The following is a 20,389-nucleotide window of genomic DNA, read 5'->3' as shown; positions in this document are numbered from 1 at the left end:
GTTGCTTGGCAAATGCTTAAAAAACAATATTTAGGTAGGTTTCATAGAGCAGATAAATTACTGTAGGCTCAGTTATCAGTGATTGATGTTATGTGACATTTTCTCTGGGAATTTATATAGAACTTTTTTCAGAAGAATCGTGTAATGAGCCTCTTAATCATATTTCATGCAATTGGTATTGATGGATATGTTTTTCAGTGTGCGAGAGACTCCAGAGGACATGGCTGATTGGCTGATGATTGATTTAGGATAGACAGGCTCGAATCGGGAGGGAAACAAAGCTAGTTATAAGAAGAGCAAGGCACATTTTTACATGCTGTAAAGAAACAGCCACATATTAAATTGGTTATTTGGGTAAGTATATACTGCACATCTGGAGCATAGTTGCTATTTGATGTGGGCATGGTCATCTGTCAAAGCAGTATTTTGACTCCTATTCATAGATTCTGAATGTATTCTTTTTTGTTGTGATAGGTGGAAACAGCAAAGGAAAAATTATATGGCTTATGTAATGAAGAATCAGAACATGAAGCTAAGAACAGCCAAAGGTTGTTTCAGGAGTAATACAACAAAGTAGATGAAATAGAGTATGATTTATTTATTTAATATTACTGTTACATGAACAGGGAATTGCTATTTTTAATACAAACTGCAAAAGAAAATGTTTTGGCCTGAAAAAAAAGTTTATAGTCCAAACAGAAAAGATTATGTCAGGGCTGGATACTTAGTAGCCCGGGTGACAGATAAGCTTAGGTCCCAAATCAGAAAGAATGCACGACTGATCTGTTCCATTGATGCCAGTAAGATTTCTTACAGGCTTAAAATTACACATGAAATGGAAAAAATCTTGAGGTATCACATCATAACTGAGTTCCCTGAGCAATGTGGGAAATTGATCTGAGCTCTCCAAAGTGTTAGTTTACTCTCTTCATAGCTCTTCTGATGCCTGAGATGAGAAGTGCGATCAATTTCCTGTAAAGAAAAAGCAATGGAACAGGTGAATGTAGAATTAAGTGCATATGATGTGGGAAGTGAATTTGAATAATACACTGCCCTTAATGAAGATGCCTAACTATTTGAAAATAATTTTAAAAAGAACTGGCTTCAGTATCATTGTTTAATTGTGGAGGCAGAAATTTGAGGTGACAAATCAGCTCTTTTTAAACCAGTAGCACAATCCTAGATTGTCGCAGTTTCGGAGACAGACAAGCGACAAGACACACTGGCCTTGTGCACAGCAGCCAACTTTTATTGAGTCTTCTTCCCCTTATACAGATCTGAAGGTCTGCATGGTCAATCCATGGTCAATTCATAGCCGAACCAGTTGCCACCCAGCCAATCAGCCAATGGCTGCTCACTTCCTCAACGGCCCAGGCCTTCTCTCCAAGAGCCCACACTGGTCAGGTTATATAATCAAGGTACTTATATAATTAGTTACCTTTCAGTTATAAAACGGGTATTAATTATAATTGTGAGGCCTTCAGGCCAGCTGTTGGCCACCACAATACTAGATAGTGTTAATTACTTGGAAAATTCAATGCAACAAGATAAATAGCAAAGGAAAACCTTGGTGACTTCACTGATCAATTCTTTAGCACTTAGTTTGCTAAATGGAGGTAATTCTAAAGTATCCCCGGACTTTATTATTGTGCAGCTAAGTCTGTGGTTGAACAAGAATTTGTGTAGGTCGGGGCTATGCGTTGGTGGGAAATTCCAAATGTTTGTTTTGTGTTATAGTGGACGTGGATCTAGGGCTGCTGGTTGTTACCAAAGCAGCGTTTGAGAAAACAGAGGGGGGCGAATGTTACTTTTGGAGTTACTGTAGTTTGCTGTAGTAAGCTCAGCTTACTTGCCCATTTTTGGAAGCTTAGATTTCTTTTGAAAGTTGCATTTGAAGCTGAATCAAACAAAAATGGAAAATAATGAATGTCTTTTCACAATCTTGCTGAGAGAAGTTTGAGATATTTTAGAGGTTATTACTATGCACTGGAACCATGTACTTCTTTAATCCTAGAAGAGGCAGGGTATTTCTTGGAGGCCCCAGGTCATAGAGGCAAGTTACTTACGATTTCAGTCACAGTGCTATTTTTTTAACAGCGTAAAGCATAACCATTTGTTCTTTTTACATCATTTACCTGCCTCCTGACACTGCATATGTTTTGATTCTGTTTCTTGCTTTTAAAAGGCCACTAAGCTATGTGGAATTCACTGACAAAATTTGCTTGTGTAAAATACATACAACTTGGCTAAGTTGTTTTGTGATGATTTGCTGTTTGCTATGACTGACATGGCTGTAAGGTTGATGTGTACAAATGAGGAAAAGCTCATTACTCTCATGGATATGGAACATCTGAGTAAGTAAGAAAATGACTCAAAGGCAAGGAGCAATTTTGTATGTCACCACTGTGACAGTGAGCAATTTGTGTTTTGGGGATTTTGAGTATCATCTTGTGTGTCTGTTACCCTGGTATCTGTTCCTGAAGTCGTATGTTGTGAAGGAGTCTATATATGTTGCTGCAGTGCTGCATGACTGATAAAATCAATGTGTATGGACATTTTAACAGTAATACATTATTCTGATTTGGTGGTGTTTTACAGCTATTGTACATTTTGCTTTTGAAAGTTAAACAACAGCATGTTGCTGTGCTGAGCATGGAAAGTTAGACACAATGATTGTTCTAAGCATCTTTTACTTGGACTGCTCTGCCTGGCATCAGATCTTGTAACATCTAAGTCTATACACCCTGTGGTTGTGTGCTATTCAGTTTGGAGCTCTTGTTGACTTTTGTATTCTATATTTGTAGGATAAAACTTTTTATAAAGGTGCCTGTGACTGCTGAGGGCCAAGTTGTGAAACTACGGTTGCACTCTGTGTTAAATGCCCAACAGCTTGCTACATTTCTTTGAAGTCTAGTTTTCAAGAGTCCGAGAATTTTTTTATGGCTTGAATATTTTTATCTAAGGACTGTGTGTTTTGTTTTCTTTTTCCTTTGGGTATAGGTCTGTAGCTTTGTTTCAGGCCAAGATTAGAAGAAGAATAGAGGGTTGATTCCTCCCTTCCTCCAAAAAGAGGAGCTAATAAAGTGTCTACCTGCCCCACAAGAATAAGGCCATCCAAATCTGTAGCATCTGAAATAAGTGTGACCTCAGGTGGAATTCCACAAATGGAATACATCCACTTGTGACAGCATGTTGAGACCTGAATTTTGGAGCAGTTGCCACAAAATGGCAAGTGGATTGTACTTATTTTGCATTGGGGGATTTCGTTTACGTACTTAAAATCTTAACTGAAATATCAGAATTTAAGCAATCAATTTATTTACCACAATGTTGGCTAAGTATACTATTGGGTGGCAGAACAAGATCTTTTATTTATTTATTTATATTTTAAGAAGCTGGAAAAAAGGATAAGTCCTCTCATCAGGGGGTTTTTATTATAAAAGGGATCTTTGGTTAACACTGGCAACTTGTACTTCCCACTCTTCATGAAGGTCTTGAAGCAGAAATGAGGCATTACCAAATAGATTTTATTTCAAGCTGAAATGTTTTAAAATAAAGTATAATAGCATTGTTGAATGAAGTCAGTAACTAACATGATTAACATTTCATGCTTAGCCAAATTTGGTAACTTTTCTGCTAGGTTTGACTTTGAATTGTGCATTTGTCCAAATATTTTGTATTTCATTTGTTTTTCTTGTCTTTCACTTCTACATCCACCTGAGATATTTATCTTATTGCCTTGTTTTTAATGTACCCAAGGGAAAAATAAAGTAGGCTAGTAGCCTTGTATTAAAAGCATGACTGATGGATCTATATAAGCTCATAAAACCTTAGAGTGTTTTCAGGGATGCATCTGGAATTGGAGTTTAACAGCTCAACCGTAACTCATTCTCCAGGTATTGGTGAAGTCTTAAATCAGAATTTAATGGTCCATATTTTTTTACAATTAAACTACAATATTCAGGTACAAGAGTGCAAATTAAACACTGAGTTTGAGTTCAATTTCTGCCTATGGTAGAACAGATTTTTTTGTCATGCTGGATTAAACCTCAAAAACGATCAGGCTGAGAAGGAAATTTGCCTGCTGGTGAAGGCAGTGTGGATCAGTGAGCAGTATGAAGTTCATTCAAGTGGGGGGACTACTTTCCTGGAGGCTAATCCAGTTCAGCTGAATGGGAACTGTCTGAGGACCATTGCAGGCCTTGTCTTTTGATCAAATTCTTTGGCCTTGCTTCCTGAAAAATAGGTGTAGTTCCTACCCAGTTTCAAAAACTTTCACAGATTACTTGGGGATAGTATTTGAGCAAATGAACTCTGAATAGCAGATGTATGACATCTATGATGAAGTGACTACTTCTGGACAAGGGAAGAGCTACAGACATCATCCATCTGAACTTTCGTAAAGCCTTTCACACAGTCTCCCACAACATCCTTCTCTCTAGATTAGAAAGAGATGGATTAAATGGGGGGACCGGTAGATGGATAAGAAAGTGTTTGGACAGTTGCTTCTGGAGGGTAGTGGTCAACGGCTTAGAGTCCTGATGGGCATCAGTGACAAGTGGTGTCCCTCAGGAGTCTGTCCTGGGACCAGCGTTATTTAGTACCTTCATCAATGACATGGACGAAGTGGTTGAGTGCACCCTTGGCACATTTGCAGATGACACAATGCTGGGTGTCACACCTGAAGGATGGGATGCAATCCAGAGGTGCCTGGACAAGCTCTAGAAATGGGCCCATGGGAATCTCATGTGGCTTAATAAGACCAAGTGCAAGGTGCTGCGCCTGGGTCAGGGCAGCCTCCTGTATGGGGATGAGGGATGAACAGATCAAGAGGAGCCTTGCCAAGAAGGACTTGGGGGTGCTGGTGCATGAGAGGCTGGACATGACCCAGCAATGGGCACTCACAGCCCAGAAAGTCAATTGTATCCTGGGCTGCATCCTAAGCAGTGTGGGCAGTGGGTTGGGGGAGGTGATTTTGCCCCTCTGTTCTGTTCTCATGAGACCCCATCTGGAGTGCCGCATGCAGCTCTGAGGTCCTCAATACAGGAAGGACTTCGACCTGTTGGAATGAGTCCAGAAGAGGGCCACCAAACTGATTAGAAGGAGCACCTTTCCTATGAAGAAAGACTGAGAGAAATGATCTGTTCAGCCTGAAAAAGAGATGTCTTCAGGGTGTGTGTCCTTTCTTTATGTAGAGAGCGCCTTCAAGAAAGCTGGAGAGGGACTTGTGATAAGGGCAGGTAGTGATAGGACAAGGGGGAAGGCTTTCAGTTTAAGTGGAAGAGAGTAGGTTTAGACTAGATATTAGAAGAAATCCTGTACTGCGAGGATGCCCAGAGAATTTGTGGATGCCCTGTCCCTGTAAGTCTTCAATGCCAGGTTAGGTGGGGCTTTCAATAAGCTGGTTTAGTGGAAGATGCCTCTGTCCATGGCAGGGGGTTGGAACTGGATAATCTTTATGGTCCCTTCCAACCCAGATCATTCTATGATTCTCCACAAAGCCATAGTTGTGTCTTACCTGCAGCTACAGTTCTAATAGCCCACTGCACTCTTAGACTGTATCTGTAGTTATAAAATAAGGTGAATGAGGGCTTGTTGTCTGGCATTACACAGCATGTGACAATATGTCTAAACCTCTGTGAACAGCTTGGCTTTATCCATGCTATTTGGAACAGCTATGGCTGTAGTTATCTCCTGGACCATAGTCTGGGCATTGCCTGCGAGAGTGCTAGTTGGCAGGGCTCAAAGCTCTGCTGGAGGCTGTGTTCCGTAAATGCTGTGAGTGATTATGGGCAGTGACTGAGTTAGTGGCCTGATCCTGCTGAGTTTACTAAGTTAGGTGTAGTAATAAACCCTGTGTAAAGACCATGTTGGAATCTCTGTGTTAAAATAATCTCCTAAAGATAAAGTTGCTAAATGTACACAGGAGAAATCATATAGGAATGATTCCTGGTTTACAGATAAGATTCAGTTAAGTGTTTCTTTGTATTTGTAACCTTAACTCATTGTGTGGAATATTATCCCTTGATCAGAATAAAAGCTATATTAGTAACCCCACTCTGTTTAGATGGTTCCTATGTACAGGTCTGTAGTGTACAGATTATTAGTGTAGCATGGTTGGAGGACACAGAGCATCTTTTACCTCTGAGCATTTCCAGTCTTTCTGCAGGCAGTCAGTGACGGAATTGAGTGTACAGAAGGTGTGCAAATCTACCCCTGGGTAGACAGATGTTGATTTGAGACTTTACTCTCTTTATTCAGGAATTGGTGTGTGAAAGGAATATTTTCCAAAAGGTTTATCTAGCAGTGAATTTCTGGGAAGAGAAGCTTATCTCTTCCAGACAGGGGCTGCAGGTCTGCTTTTCCAAGGAGTAGGTGGCTGATGGGTGGGTACCTTGCAGCTCCTGGCAAGCTCTGAAGCCTCACATTAGCTATTACATGACAACAAAATATCCAACTCTGATTACATTTTTAATGGATAAAAAAGGTGGCTGAACTTGTTAGAATTTAATTTTTTTTTCTCCCTAGCTATATTTCAGGGCAGTGTCTTACTGTGTTTGTTTGATAAGCCTTTTAAGCTATTTGTTGCTTCTTTTCTGTTGCCAGTTTGGAAGAAGCCCTGATACCACTTTAATTCAATAGAAATTGCAAAAATAGGACTAACTGTATGATAAATGTCATTCTTGCTTATACTGGATGATTTCCAGGAAACAGATTATGGTGTTTTAATGATTAAAAGTTCTAATATTTTTGAAGAAATTCCATATTTGCAGGAACCATTCAGTTCTTGAAGCCACCTGAGACTAGGTAAATTGTGGATAGTTTGAGTAAAGGTCATGTAGTCGTTCTTATGTGCTAAAGAGTTAGAGGGGGTAGGGCTTATTTTCTTTCCTTTAAATTCAGCACTCCTTGGTGGACAGATTGCGCATATGAAATCCAGTGAGCTTGTTGACTGTCTCAGCTTCTGCAGGTATCAGCCAGAGTATAGGAAGAAGGTATCAGGGGTTATGTCCATGAGAAGTGCTTTGTTACTGGAGTTCTCCAAGGTGAAGTTTGGTAGCCTCCATAAAGGCGTTGAGTTCAGCATAAAATCTGCTTTAAGGTTTTAAACTTATCCTTTAAGGGGATAAGTTTAGACTTTCTTTAGTAGTGACAGATGGCAGAAGTGTTCAGTTTATTTGTTCACAGTTTACTGTTTAAAAACTCTGAGTGGTATATTTTGTTTAAAAAGTGTGGGAGGGTGCCAAAGAATGGAGAATGGGGCTGATAGAGAAGGAGTGGTAAGTAGGGGTAGTGCAGCAGGAGTGCAGGCTGGGAGGGAATAGTGAAGGGCAAAGAAGTTTAATGGAGATGAGAAGAAAAAGATTCTCACAAAGATTCAGACACTGAGTAGGATACTGCTTCAGTCCAGCTAGGCACTTAAGACAAATAATCTGGAAAGTAAGGCTGGATGAAAGGGACAGTTGCTCTTCTCAGTGGTATTTTCACAGAAATTCTGTAGCACCTTGCCTATCTTCAGTTTAGGTTTTATGATCTGAGAAAATGGGCAATGACAAGCAAGGGAAGGTTGTAAGTTTAGGTGACTGCATCTCCATCATTCCTCTTAATTTAATAAGTTGAGTATTATATTGCACATATTCCAGTCTGAAATGCTTATTTGAAAAGGATTGCTTATAAAAGACGGTATTTTAACTGCCCCTTCTTCTCAAGTAATTGTGTATGGCTTACTGCTCCTTCTTATATATAATGATACTGTACCTAAGTATTATTTTTAGTGGTGCTTGTGTAGACTCTTTTCCCAGAGTCCAGTTATTTTTTTTATTGAATGATACCTTATTGTGTGACTGGTCTTGCTGATTTCACCTGAATTACTTAGTTAAAAAATATATATAAATGGACCAAAGGGATTTATCTCAGTTTATCCAGAATAAGTTTTTGTATTTCTTTAATGATAAAAGGACTCAGTTGCAAGATTGATTGCTGTGGTGTTACTGAAAACTTGGTATAGATTTCATTCTAACTCTCAAGGCTGCTGCTGTTTGGAATTCTTATCCAAAATTGGTTAATGACATTTCTGTTTTTTTTCCATAGGCAATGTTCAGTCTCTGCATGGTTGAGAGTGAAGCTGATGAGGTGAATTTACATGGTGTCACAAGCCTCGGTTTAAAACAGGCCCTGGACTTTGCATATACTGGACAGGTATTGTACAGTTCTTCAAATTAAGAAACACAATCAAAAGCAACTGCAATAAAAACTGAGTATGACCTTTTTAGAGGTACTAGAAAATATTTTTCTTGTGAGCTATTCAGTATAAGGTATTTTAGTTTAACAGGTCTTAGTTTTCTTATACTGTGGTGGATTTTTTTCTTCAGAAGGATTGTTTAATAAAAACAGTGCTTTATGTGCATCATTGTCAGGTAGGGAGCCATGTAGGACTTTCATGCCCTTTTTATAGTTGCCTGGCTATTCATAAAATCTTAATGTGAGTTGAATCTGCTTGCTAAATTAAATGTATTTCCCTTATAATAAATATTTATAAACTCTGCTGTGTTTGAGAAATTATATATTTGATGGGAAAAGTAGTGTCTTACTCTCTGGACAGATGCAGTTGAGGCATCTTTGTAAATGCTTATAAATTCTATACATTTTCATTGTGGCCCTCTTTATGACCCCAGGCTAGGTATCGCTTTATGGCACTTCGGAAAATGCAGAGAGATGCTCCTTTTCCCTCTGCCCCTTGCCCAAAAGAATGAAAAAAAAAGGGGGAAAAAGAAGTATTTATGACCTCTGCACTGCATGCTTGGACAGTGCTGCTGTGTGACTTCATCTCAGTTCACTGTTCATGGATAGTGAGCTATCATGAAACACCCAGCTGAGTATCATAGAACACCCTGCTATTTTTGCTTTGCACTCCAAAAATTCTAGATAACCAAACTATTTCTGGAATATCACTACAGCAGCTGAGTCCATTGACGTATTAGTGGCGTTTATTAGTTAATTTTGAAAAGGAAGGCTTAAATACATGTGATGTTAGTCTGAAGAGCTGTTGGGTTATAAAAATTTAAGGCATCTGCTTCCATACTGTGGATTGAGTATATGGACTTATTTGGGTCTTTTTGTTTTTTTTTTGTTTTACTTTTTAAAGGAAACTAAATAGAAATAAGGGGAAAAAATTACCTGTTTTAAATGACCTATTTTTGTCACCAGCCCAGAAAACAGTTATGCTTTAGCATTGGTTTTGGAGACTAGCACTTGAATTTCTTTGAAAAAATTTGAGTTTGTGCTGTTTTGGAAAACACAATGTATTCAAAATTTCTTTGATATGAATGATAAACAGAGATGTCATACTATATTAGTGAATTAGCTGAAGATCTCAGTACATGACTTGTCATTGGTATGCTTTTTTTTCTTGCAGCTGAAAGCTTTTAAAAAAAATTGAATGTCTTTGATAAAAATGAAAATGTTAGGTACCTATCCTCTTAGTCATTTAAAACTATAGGTTGATTATTCTGAAGAGAAAACTCTGGTTAAATGAAAGTATCTTTTGAGAAGATGGGTTGTAATTGATTTCTGTCTGATCCATCCTGTCTGCTATGCTTAGAGGTATTCCCCATCTTTCTGCAAAATTCAGAGTTTAACAAACGCGTGTAAAATACATTGAGAACCTTTGAAAGACTGGATATGGCTTTTATGTAACACAGCAAGTGACCCCACGTTGCTTCCAGGGTAGTATCCTCAGATCCCTGGGAAATATGTACCTTCTGTCCTTGGCCCTTTAGAGACTTTTTGAGTCTTTCAGGCATAACCTACTTTGAATAAATGAGTGGGTTTCCTGAGTTAAATATAGCTGTGCATGTATGTATAGTTGCTCGTACGTATAAGTGATTATGAGGCGAAGCTTGCTCTGTGTCTGTCAGATACACCAAGTGCTACTTTGATGCACAGACAAATGAGAAGGGTTCTGTAGTAGTTCTCTTGCAAAGATGCCTTTGAAGCACAACTCAGTGAAATGTGGGTCTGAGAATTAGCAGTGTCTCGTTTCCCTTTCATCCTTGGAATTCTCTTCTGGCACTGCATTTGTATGTATTGAGCATTGCTTGTGTTCTGACTCAGACTGACAGAATCTGGGTGAACATTTCAAGGCAGTGAGTGGGAGTAATCCACAAAGGCTATTAGTAAATAACTGTATTACTGGATGCTTACATCAGAGAGTTCTGAAAACAGAATTGTCTTTAGCTTGGTTTACAAAACTCCTCCTGTTTTTAAAAAACAAACAAAATATTTCTCAGTAATCCAGAAGTCACTTGTGCCAAATACAACCTTAGATTGCTCTGAAAATGTGGGTATCAAGATGTGATCTGAAGTGCCTCTTAAAGTGAAAACCATGAACTCTCTCTCTTCTTTTTATTTTAATCCTATTTGGCCAAAATGTTAGTTCAAAAAAATTGGTGTTTCTCTAGGTAACACGGTGGAAGTCCCTAATATATCCTTGTCTAAACAGATAAGTAATTAGTTGCAGCTTTCTTCTCTTTACTTCTTTAATGTACTGCACTTACATTTGATACATTACACTTCAAACTGGGTGCAACTTTGTGTAAAATAATATACTGGAGACATCTGGTGGAAATATTTAATATTGCATGATGGCAATATTTGATGCCTGCAGTTTTTGAAAGTTATTAAAATGAAGAAATTTAATTTTCAGGATGACCATGAAATCTGAAATTACACTCTGTCATCCAAAACCCTGTCACACAACACTCTTTTTGTTAATTTGAAATCTTCCTGTGGCCTTAAAATGCAACCTTCATCTTCCTGTCTACTTAGGCAGACAGTACCTTACTGTAATTACTGTTGAAAATATTTTGCTTTTAAGGAAAAATTGATTTTTCAGAAAAAAAGAATGTTTTAAAACTCAAGTCAAGTATAAATAATTTAATTCCAACTGGACTAATCCATTACTATGGTCCTTAATAATTACAAAGAAAGAAATTTTGGTATAGAAATAAATAAAAATGGACAAAAGGAGTGGCAGTAGACTTTGATTTTGTTCTTTGCATGTATGTTCTCAGTAATCATTTAATAATAAAATCTTCAGCAAAATATGTCTTAGATATGTTTCATCTCGTCCATAGGCATTTTACTATGTAATCCCCATATTCAGAATTCAGAGGTACAACTCTTTTCCTGTTGTAGTTGGTTCTTTTACTGTTGTAGTTCCCATATCCTTTCTTCCCAGAAGGGCTTTAAGGTCATTCTCTCTTTTACTTCATAGCTGGCAGCAGTAAGGCTAGGCCGGAGTCTCAGTGAGTAGATTACTCTCCCTTTCTTCTCACAAGGGCATTTTGCAAGTGTCAAATGTGCCTTGGAAGGGAGATGGATCAAGTCCAATCAATTTATGAACAATATGTTTTAGAATACTCATAAGGAGAAGCATTTCAAGGCAAAGAGTTTGGAGCTCACAATCCCTACAGTCAAAATAAGAGCCTTAATCACTGTGTCAGAGACTCAGTTGTCTACTCTTTTTGACTACCTTTTATAATTTTAACTCTTTTGTTAAAAAGGGACAAAATCTTACTTGGAGGAATGGGATAGCCACGAAATAGGCCAGTGTAGTCGGCTGACAAGTCAGAGGAACACTGGCTTTAATTTGCAGGGGATGATTGTGATCCTAATTCAACAAAAATACAAATACACAGAGTCCTATGCATACTGAAGTGCTTCAGACTTGGATGTTCTTTGTAATTATGTTCTATCATATGTCTTTAATCTGTGGTAATAAATATTTTGCATTTAGATAGAATTTTGTTTGAGGACCTCAAAACACATTACAAAAGCAAGTAATCACTGTCCTTATTTTGTTGCATCACAGACAGGAAATTATTTTGGGAGAAAAGAACTTTCCAGAGACAGCACAACACACCTGTGGCTTTCTTAGTGCTTAATACCAAGTTCTCCTGACTAAGTCCCATTTTCCTAAGTGGCTGGTCTGTTTCTTTTCCCCTAAACCCTAATATTTTGTTTCTGTATTTATAGAAATATTATCCTGAATTAGCAAAGCTGAAATGAAAGCATTAGTGAGGAAGCCCTTATATATGAGGCTTTTTATGTTCTTTTTCCCAAAGTGAATTTTGGGGTAATTTTTCCTGTGATACTTTCATAGCCTGAGATTAACACAGCCTTCCTTCCTAACTATGGCATGTTGAAATGTTTCCTTTTATTAAAAGCCACATATGAAGCTGCACTTATAGTGATTCAAAAATAGGTTTTAAACTTTCTGTTACTAGCATATTTAATAGGTTTTATTTTACTCACAAAATGCTAATGTACCAGCAGTGTTTTAATAAAGGTAATATGAGTATATTATCCCAGTTACAAATCTAGAACTTCATTTTATTTCCAGGTATGTTGCTCCCAATATTACTTTAATGCATTATCAGTGTGAGTCCTATTTAACTATTGCCTTTACTTTGTATTCAGTTAGTTTGAAATCTGTCATCCTGTTGACAGCTATTGTCTATCACTTTACCAAACAGGTTTCAGGAATTGGTAGAGTACCATCACGTGATTTTTCAAATTCATGCACACAAACCTCTGATTAGTTAAAGTATTATCTTACAGCTCCTTTGTGAAATTGTTCTTTCAGTTTAGTTATTTCTTTAACAAAAGCCATGAAAGAGTAGAAGATCTTCTTAGATAGTAAAGAATTAGTAGAAATAAATATTATTTCTAAGCACAACTATTTCTCCTTATAATTGCTTTGATTCCTTTATAGAATCTTGGCTTTCATCTCTCATCAACTCCCCTCCTCATTTGATGTTGACACTTTTTCTAGTGATCAACCAGTATTTCATCTGCCATTTTTAGTTAAGACCAGGGTAAGGCAGCTGTCAATATCTTAGTGCCTCTTATTATGTTAATCCTCTCTCTTGTGGATGGAGGTGTATTGCAAAGCTGTATTGTGATGGTTGATTTTCTTGGTTAAGTGACCTACTGCATCCTGTGCACAGCAGTTCCACTGGCTGCTTTTAGATAAAATGAATCAATTAAACTACCTGCTGTGCCCTAGCAAAAGTGACTTCAGCTATCCTTGCTCTTTTCTACTGGGGACAATATGCCAAAGTCATGTGTAACTGAATACAACAGGTGTATAATACAACTGTGTCTTACTATAAATACTTAACATCATTTTTCAATGTAATTTCAAAGGAAAAAATATGAATTTGATACTTAGATGTGGGCTTTTCCTTTTTCACTTCTCTCAGGATAATCTTGTTTCTGTATCTAGCGCTAGGTTACAGCTACTAGGTCCTAGGTTCACAGTTCAGCTACGGGTTGCCTAAGGGGCTTAGATATACAGAGCTTTAATTAACTCACTTTATGCAGTTCATTTTAGAGAAAATTAAATATTTGACTTCATGTGCTCTGGACAGGAATTAAGCTAGGGACAAGGTAGCTTTTCTAGTGCTGAAAGTGATTAAAGTAATGAAACACCTTCCCAAAGAAGAGTGAATTTGCTTGAAGTCTTGCTTATCTAAACCCTCTTTAATTACAGTAGTGGTACTTCATAGTGCTGTGAAGCTATGTCAGGGAAAGTTCAGGCTGGACATAATGAAAAGGTGGCAGGTCCCTGGAACAGGTTCTCCAGGGAAGTGGTCATGGCACCAAGCTTTGTCAGAGTTCAGGGAATGTCTGGACATGTGTTTAGTTTTGGACAGTTCTGCAATTAGCAGGGAGATAGGACTAGATGATCTTTATGGGTGCCCTCCAAATTGAAATATTCTATGGTTTTATGATGTATATCTGCTGTGCATTTAACACAGATTTTCTTCTAGTTTTCTGGAAAAATATTATGACATATCAGAGAAATGGTGGTCATGATTCTTTCTGGCTTTGGCTAATGAGACATCTGGATTTCATAGTGAGTGCTACCAAGCATTACGTGCCAGGGCATTGGGCAGTTGCTTGCAGGGGACTAGAACATTCTTTCCTCGCTCACTTTTTTGAAGCAGCACTTGTCAATGTGCAAGGATCTCAGTATTCAGCCAAATCATGAATGAACAGGGAGACAGCCAGAAGTGCTATCTGGTTGAGAGTGAAATGCAGTCTAAATTACTTTAAAAGAAAAGTTAAGGTGTTTGATTGCTCTCAAGCACACGGAATGATTTCCATCAGGCAAAAACAACTGATACTTTTGTTTGATGCCCGTCTTGTTTGAAATGCTGATCACTGCAAGTGGAGTCAAGGAGGAATTTTCTTTTTCATCAGAGTGGCAGGAGTCTTAGGAAATTTTTTTCATGTTGTCTGTGTTAAATTCCATACAGTTTACTTTCTAGAATTTTCTGACATTGCACTGCATATTTCCTTACTGTTACAGCACAATACTGGTTTATTTTTAATGTGAATCATGCCACCACCTCACCTTTCCATTGTCCCACAAACAGCTGTATGGAAATGAGAACAATATGGGGGATAAATGAGTAGCTGGAATGAAGGTGATGAAAGTGCATCTTAGTCTCTCCCTCTTTGTCTGGGTATGCAGTTTAGCCTTCTTGGGCCTAGAGTAGCTATTATTTAGTGTCTTTAAAAATCTGTGGATGGAATGTAGTGGCCTGCAGTATGCAGGGAATAGAATGTTCTAATTGTTCTTTCCAGATGTAAACCTCATGAGACTCCGCAGAGGTGACAGTTAATCTGCATCTTACCTTCTCCCTCAGGCTGTAAGTTGCTTTGTTGGAAAGGACAGTTTAAGGAGTTTCCTTCTCGTTCTGTTTTGGCCATTACTGCCCTCTTTGCTCTGACCTTACAATTTTTTTTTGTTGGCCTATACTGCTTTGTTGGCTGTAGGAGGGTGGGTGCAGGAGGCATTAAAGGAGTAGGGGGACATTTTTGATCTGTGGACAGTGTGAAGATGAGGCCTGAGTAGTTGTCCTTGGGAAAGGTTGGTGGTTCATATACACTCTGTTGCCACAAGAGTCCCAAAGAGGATTGAAGAGAGAGGCAAGATATATGATATCAGTTAAGTCTTTTCCCATGCTTACCCACCATCCTAAGGTGTTGGAGGGGATGCAGGTTGAGCTGGGAAAGGAAGAGAGAAATCTTGGGGTAAGAGGGAATAAATTCTAGTTTTGAACTGCTGGCCAGAGGGTAAAAATACAGAGCGGGCTGTTACGGCCCACATGTCTCTGTAACCATGAGGCAGGTTATCAAATTCCCTTTTCTGCCTCAGAATTGTGCTTTACAAGGTCAGGTTTAATTTACCATTTTCTAGTTCTTGCATTTGCAAAGAAGCTTTCTGCAATATATCTACAAAGCATAAGTGGGTAAGTTTCCCGATAGATTTAGATTGTATGTCTAAAAGTAGTGGATCTAAGAAATTGTGTAATCTGCCTTTCTGGATCTTGTGAACTCAGCATTTTGTTACAACCAGCCAATTTTTGCATTGCTTCAATCCCTTGGCCTATGGATCTGGCCACAGTAGGGACTGGACTGTATTTGGTACATCCTCTCTGAAGGGCTTGTGGCATGATAAGGAGTAGAACAGCTGCTTTGAGGAACAGGTTTCCTGTTTGAAAACAGTCACTGTAAGAGACAATTAGTTTGTCAAAGTAGATCAGTTTGAAAACGAGCAGTATGTCAGGCTTGATGGCTTAGGAAAGGAAGTTACTCATGTATCGGCAAGATCCGCCTGTTGTGTACAGGGAAATGGTGCTTAAGGAGATTTTCTTGGGTACCATCATATGTCAGAGAGAAGTTGAGAGTGTAATGAAAATTAACCCTTAGAAATAAGGATTGAATGGAGGGCTGATTGTAAAATGCAGCCAGGTGCAACACATTAATTGCTTCTAATTAATCTTAATGTAAAAACAGTACAGGAACCAGTTTTGATATTGTCTGTGTCATACGAAGGCACATTCTTCATGGTGAAGGTTGCAGTTATTGTCTGAATTTGATGGGTCCAAATTACTCTAAGTTTCTGTCCCAGTAATTATGCTTCATAACCTTGGAGTTGAGGATGGATTACAGAAAATGATAAACCTCTCTATTTTTCACACTAAAATTTTATGATGAATTTTGAAGTTGTGAATCCAAAGTAGACCTCAGTTTCACTCTCCTTAATTTGCAATAAGTATCACTCTGTAGACCACAGAGTTATTGTTTTGAGAGTTAGACAAGCAGAGGAGGCTCAGTCACTGTGTGTACTGGTGGTGTGCATGGGGTGGTATTTATGTGCATTTACTGTTTATATTGAGCTGGAATGCCTGTATAACATATAAACACCTGTGCTGGTAATTAATAAAAAACAAGCAATTGCTTTAGTGTATAAAAGCTGAAAAGTGTGGAATAATTGTGAATTACCACAGTTTCAGTAGAAGGAAAGCTTCCAATATTTATTTCCTTCTTTACTTACCATTTGCTTTTCCTTATGGATTTCTCCAGCATGAAGTTTCCTGATGGTGAACATTTAGCATAGATGAATTAGTATTTTTGCCTGTATGCAAATGAATGAGTATTGAATAAAAGTTCAGATAGTTCCATATAAGGCAAAGTTTTGTGAAGAGATAAACTAGACTTTCCTCAGTTCTCTTGGGAAACACGAAAGTCAATCTGTTTTCTCAGTAGAATATATCTTGCATGGTATAGGGGGGCTGTAAGAAAATGGAAGAACATGTAAGAAATACATCTGCCACCTTGAAATGAACTTTTGTTGCTGACTTTTTGCAAATCACCTCTAGACAGTAGCCAGCTACCCTTCTTGCCTCTTGTCCTATTTCTCATCTTATAGGGCTACTAGTGTTATTTGTAAATGGGTTGCTGTAGCTTTAAAATACATTAGTATTATCACTGTTAAATACAGTTTTCTATGCCTACAAGGTATTAATCTGCTTAGGGTTCTGGTTCTCTGGCTGACAAAGTAAGTAACGTGCCATGGGATGGCAACTTCCTCAGTGTCAATCATACCTGAATAAAAAACACTGCAAGGTCTATACGAGCTTGTTTATAGTCAGTCTGACCTTGAGTTCTCACTTGAAAATACTTGACAGTGATGTGCTTTTATTTTTTTGTTTGTTTGTTTTTAATATCCGTGTCTAGTGGAGATACTTTTGTAGCTGAAATCCATTCTAACTTTCCATTGAACTACCTCTCACCACGTGCAGCAACCTCAGTAGCACCAGCCAAAAACCTGGGTTGTACTGGGCCTGATTTTCATTTACAGTAAGATCCTTACATCCTTTATCTAGCCTTTCTGGCTAGATAAAGAGCCTTCATATTATATATAGTATATAAATGACATATAATGTTCACTTAAAAACTAGTATTAATAAATACAGTGATTTGCACAAGCATTAAGGATGTCATACACTGCCAGAACTCAATGTAAATGAGTTCTTGATATAAACAAGGATCAATCCCCTTCTCTCCTCTCCCTAATATATCCATTATGTTGGAGATATTTTGTGGTTTTGCTTAAAGAAGTGCATACACATTTTTTCATTTCCCTAAAAAATAGTTAAACTACCAAAGATGCAGGTGAGCATCTTTCCTTTTGTTTTCTATTTTCCTTATTCCACTGCACTTGAGGTATACAAATGATGCTGTGAGATAAAACTGAATTATACGGGCAGAAGAAGAAGGATCTGAAAGCAAGCTTTACTTCCCTGTGGAGCAGTGAGAGACTGACCTCATGTGGTATGAAACCAAAGTTGCCAGGGGAAGTACAAGAATAAAATTTAATAAACTGAGCATCTTTGAAAAATTAATTTTCCTCATGCATTTCTGATTTTTTTGGGGATGTTGTACTGCTTAAAAAATTTTTGTCCGGATAGTTTGTAGTCTGATTGCTAAAAAGTTGACCAGTGTCCATATTCCCAAAGACATTTTTGTGTCCCAAAAGGGGTGCTCTAACAAGCTGACCCCAAGACAGCCGTCTATGAGCTGTGGCCCAATTATTCTTACTGCTGCCTGTACATGATTTTAATTGAAATGAGTAGGAGTTTCATGTGAGCAAGTAACTGAATAATCAGTCTTGGTTTCTAAGCCCTTTCTGGCACTTCCCCAGCAACATGCTCATTGTGCCTTCAGAGCCCTGCTCTGTAAAATGAAGACAGGGCTTAGGAAAATTATAAAGTGGCACTATGCAGAATAGGCAGGGTGTTCCTTGTCTGTATATGTTTTGCATGAATGAATAAGATTAATAGTGGAGACTTCTGAGTCAGTTCTGTTGGCCTGATTCATCAGTATATATGGAAGGATCTAAGTATACACATAACAAAAGGAGTCTCAGGTTTTTTTTAAAAGTCTCCTTAAACAGCACACATTTAGTTTCAAAGGATTTAGGGGATATTGTGACTAGAGACCCTCACAGGGGAAAAAAAAGCAAAAGGAAAGGTTAAAAAATCCTTAGGGAGATTCAGATGAACTTCAGAAACTCTGATCCCTATTCTGCAAAGACTTCTCTATATGCTTAATTGTATTGTATGTTTCTGTTCTTTATGTTGACCTAAATATCTGAAATAACAAAGGCCTTTAGTACTTTCTGCAAGTACTCTGAGTACATCTTCCAGGTGACAAACCTTCCATTTTCTTCTTTACAGATCCTCTTGGAACCAGGGGTGATACAGGACGTCCTAGCAGCTGGGAGTCATTTGCAGCTGCTGGAGCTTCTCAGTTTATGTTCTCACTATCTCATTGAGGTGAGGCTTTTTGGCCTGATCAGCTGTTTCTGTTTGGTACACTTTTGTTTCAAGCCTAATTGCAGTAGAAGACTATTAGTGCAATACCTGGTACACTGTAAATGTCAAGAACTGGATTTCAGGAGATGTAAATTTTGAGTGGAATTTGGGTTTCAGTTTATGGTAGATGCTTTATCCCTCCATCCATTTTGTCCATTTCATTCCTGAAAACAAGAATGGTCCACTGATTAATATCAGCACATGGGAATTAGATTCCCTCTTTTACCAGGGAATTTGCTTTCTTCTACCTCAGTGTACCACCAAATGTGAAGATATTTCCCTATTGGGATCATGAGTATTGTGACAAATTCAGATGTGTAATTCTGTGAATATTGATGTGTATTTCAGGGTACTACAACCTCTCACTGAAGGAAGAGGGCTTGTTATAATGGTACCTTATTCTCAACTGGCCTCATGCCCATAATGCCAATGTCTTTATAAAACAAAAAATTTGAGTTGCAGTAAAGTTTTTTTTTGGCTTGTGTAGGAAATGACTTATGATGATAGCAAGAACACGGCTTTGATGGGTATCTGTGAAATGCCTTCTAAAAATAAAATGGCAGTAGCAGTTCTACAGAGCTGTTTCCTGCTCTCGGTAACTTTTCAGTACCGTTTCTGAAATCGGATGTGTTAACTGCATCTGGGCAGCACTTGGGCACGAAGATGCACATCAGCACAGTGCTCTTAGTATGCACTTGCCTTCCAACAGCGTGACTGCCTTTGAACAGTTGGAGTGTGCTTGGCAGCATGCTGAGCTGCTGAGTACCAGGGGCATGCAGGATCTCGTGTTAAGAACTTCAGGATGTACTTGAAGGCTCTGTGTCTTACAGAGAAAGAATCTGTTCTCTGAGTGTTAGCCTTAGGAAACCCTTCAAAATGTATGTTCAGATAATAAGGAGGTATTAATTTGTGCATTATAAATTGATTAGAAAGTTAAAGGAGCTGTCAGAGTGCTGCAATTGGTATATTTTTTTTTTCAGGGATGCAAGGAGGAACTTAATTTTTCTGAGAAAGTGGAAATGGGTTGTGATGGGAGGGATGGTTGGTTTGAGAAATAAGAACTGTGAGATACCAAATAAGCCACAAAACCATTTGACCTACTAATGTCAGGCAGGCATGGGAAGGGGTTACTATAATGAGAAAGATATAAATCAACACTAGTAGGCATACTAACAACCAGTTAGTGTGAGTATGTCTGTGATGCTTATATGTGGCTCTTACTTTGTCAGAAATTGAACTAAAGAGACTATTACAACAAAGAACCTACAGAAAATATTAAAGAGTATGGAAAAGACTGAATATTGTGCTCATGAAGCAGGGATGTGAGAGGACTTAGGAAAAGAGCAGGTATATGCTCAACATAAATCCTTGTGCCAACTTTTTCTATCACCTGTGTTGAGTAGCCTCTAGTATTTTTAGCCCTTCCCTCAGCACCATCTTTAAACTTTTAATCCCAAGGCCATTGCAGGGGAGAGACAGACAACTACAGAGTTACCAGTGCTTTGAATCTTGTCCTTAATGTGCAAGCTATGGTCAATTATTTAGGAATAGATTGCTAATGAATTAAAAAATAAATCAACCCCAAAATCACACTAGCCCCATTATAGAACCCAACACTCTGGAGTTAGTAAACATTTCTTCCAAATTACTCTGTA

At 38.2% G+C, this 20,389-nt stretch overlaps 1 protein-coding gene across 11 annotated transcripts in view; it reads left to right on the top strand.

Moving 5' to 3' along the window:
* Nucleotides 1-20,389, top strand: part of KLHL32 (kelch like family member 32) — a 142,670-nt gene that overhangs the window by 39,792 nt on the left and 82,489 nt on the right. For all 11 annotated transcript variants that reach the window (XM_039569030.1, XM_039569029.1, XM_039569032.1 and 8 more), the window contains 2 exons: nt 8,092-8,199; nt 18,597-18,695. In XM_039569030.1, the coding sequence (XP_039424964.1) occupies nt 8,092-8,199; nt 18,597-18,695 (207 nt within the window). The remainder of the gene's footprint in view (nt 1-8,091; nt 8,200-18,596; nt 18,696-20,389) is intronic.

This window comes from Corvus cornix, chromosome 3 (genome assembly GCF_000738735.6).
Source record: "Corvus cornix cornix isolate S_Up_H32 chromosome 3, ASM73873v5, whole genome shotgun sequence".
NCBI lineage: Eukaryota > Metazoa > Chordata > Aves > Passeriformes > Corvidae > Corvus > Corvus cornix.
This window is presented reverse-complemented; position numbering and strand designations above follow the sequence as displayed.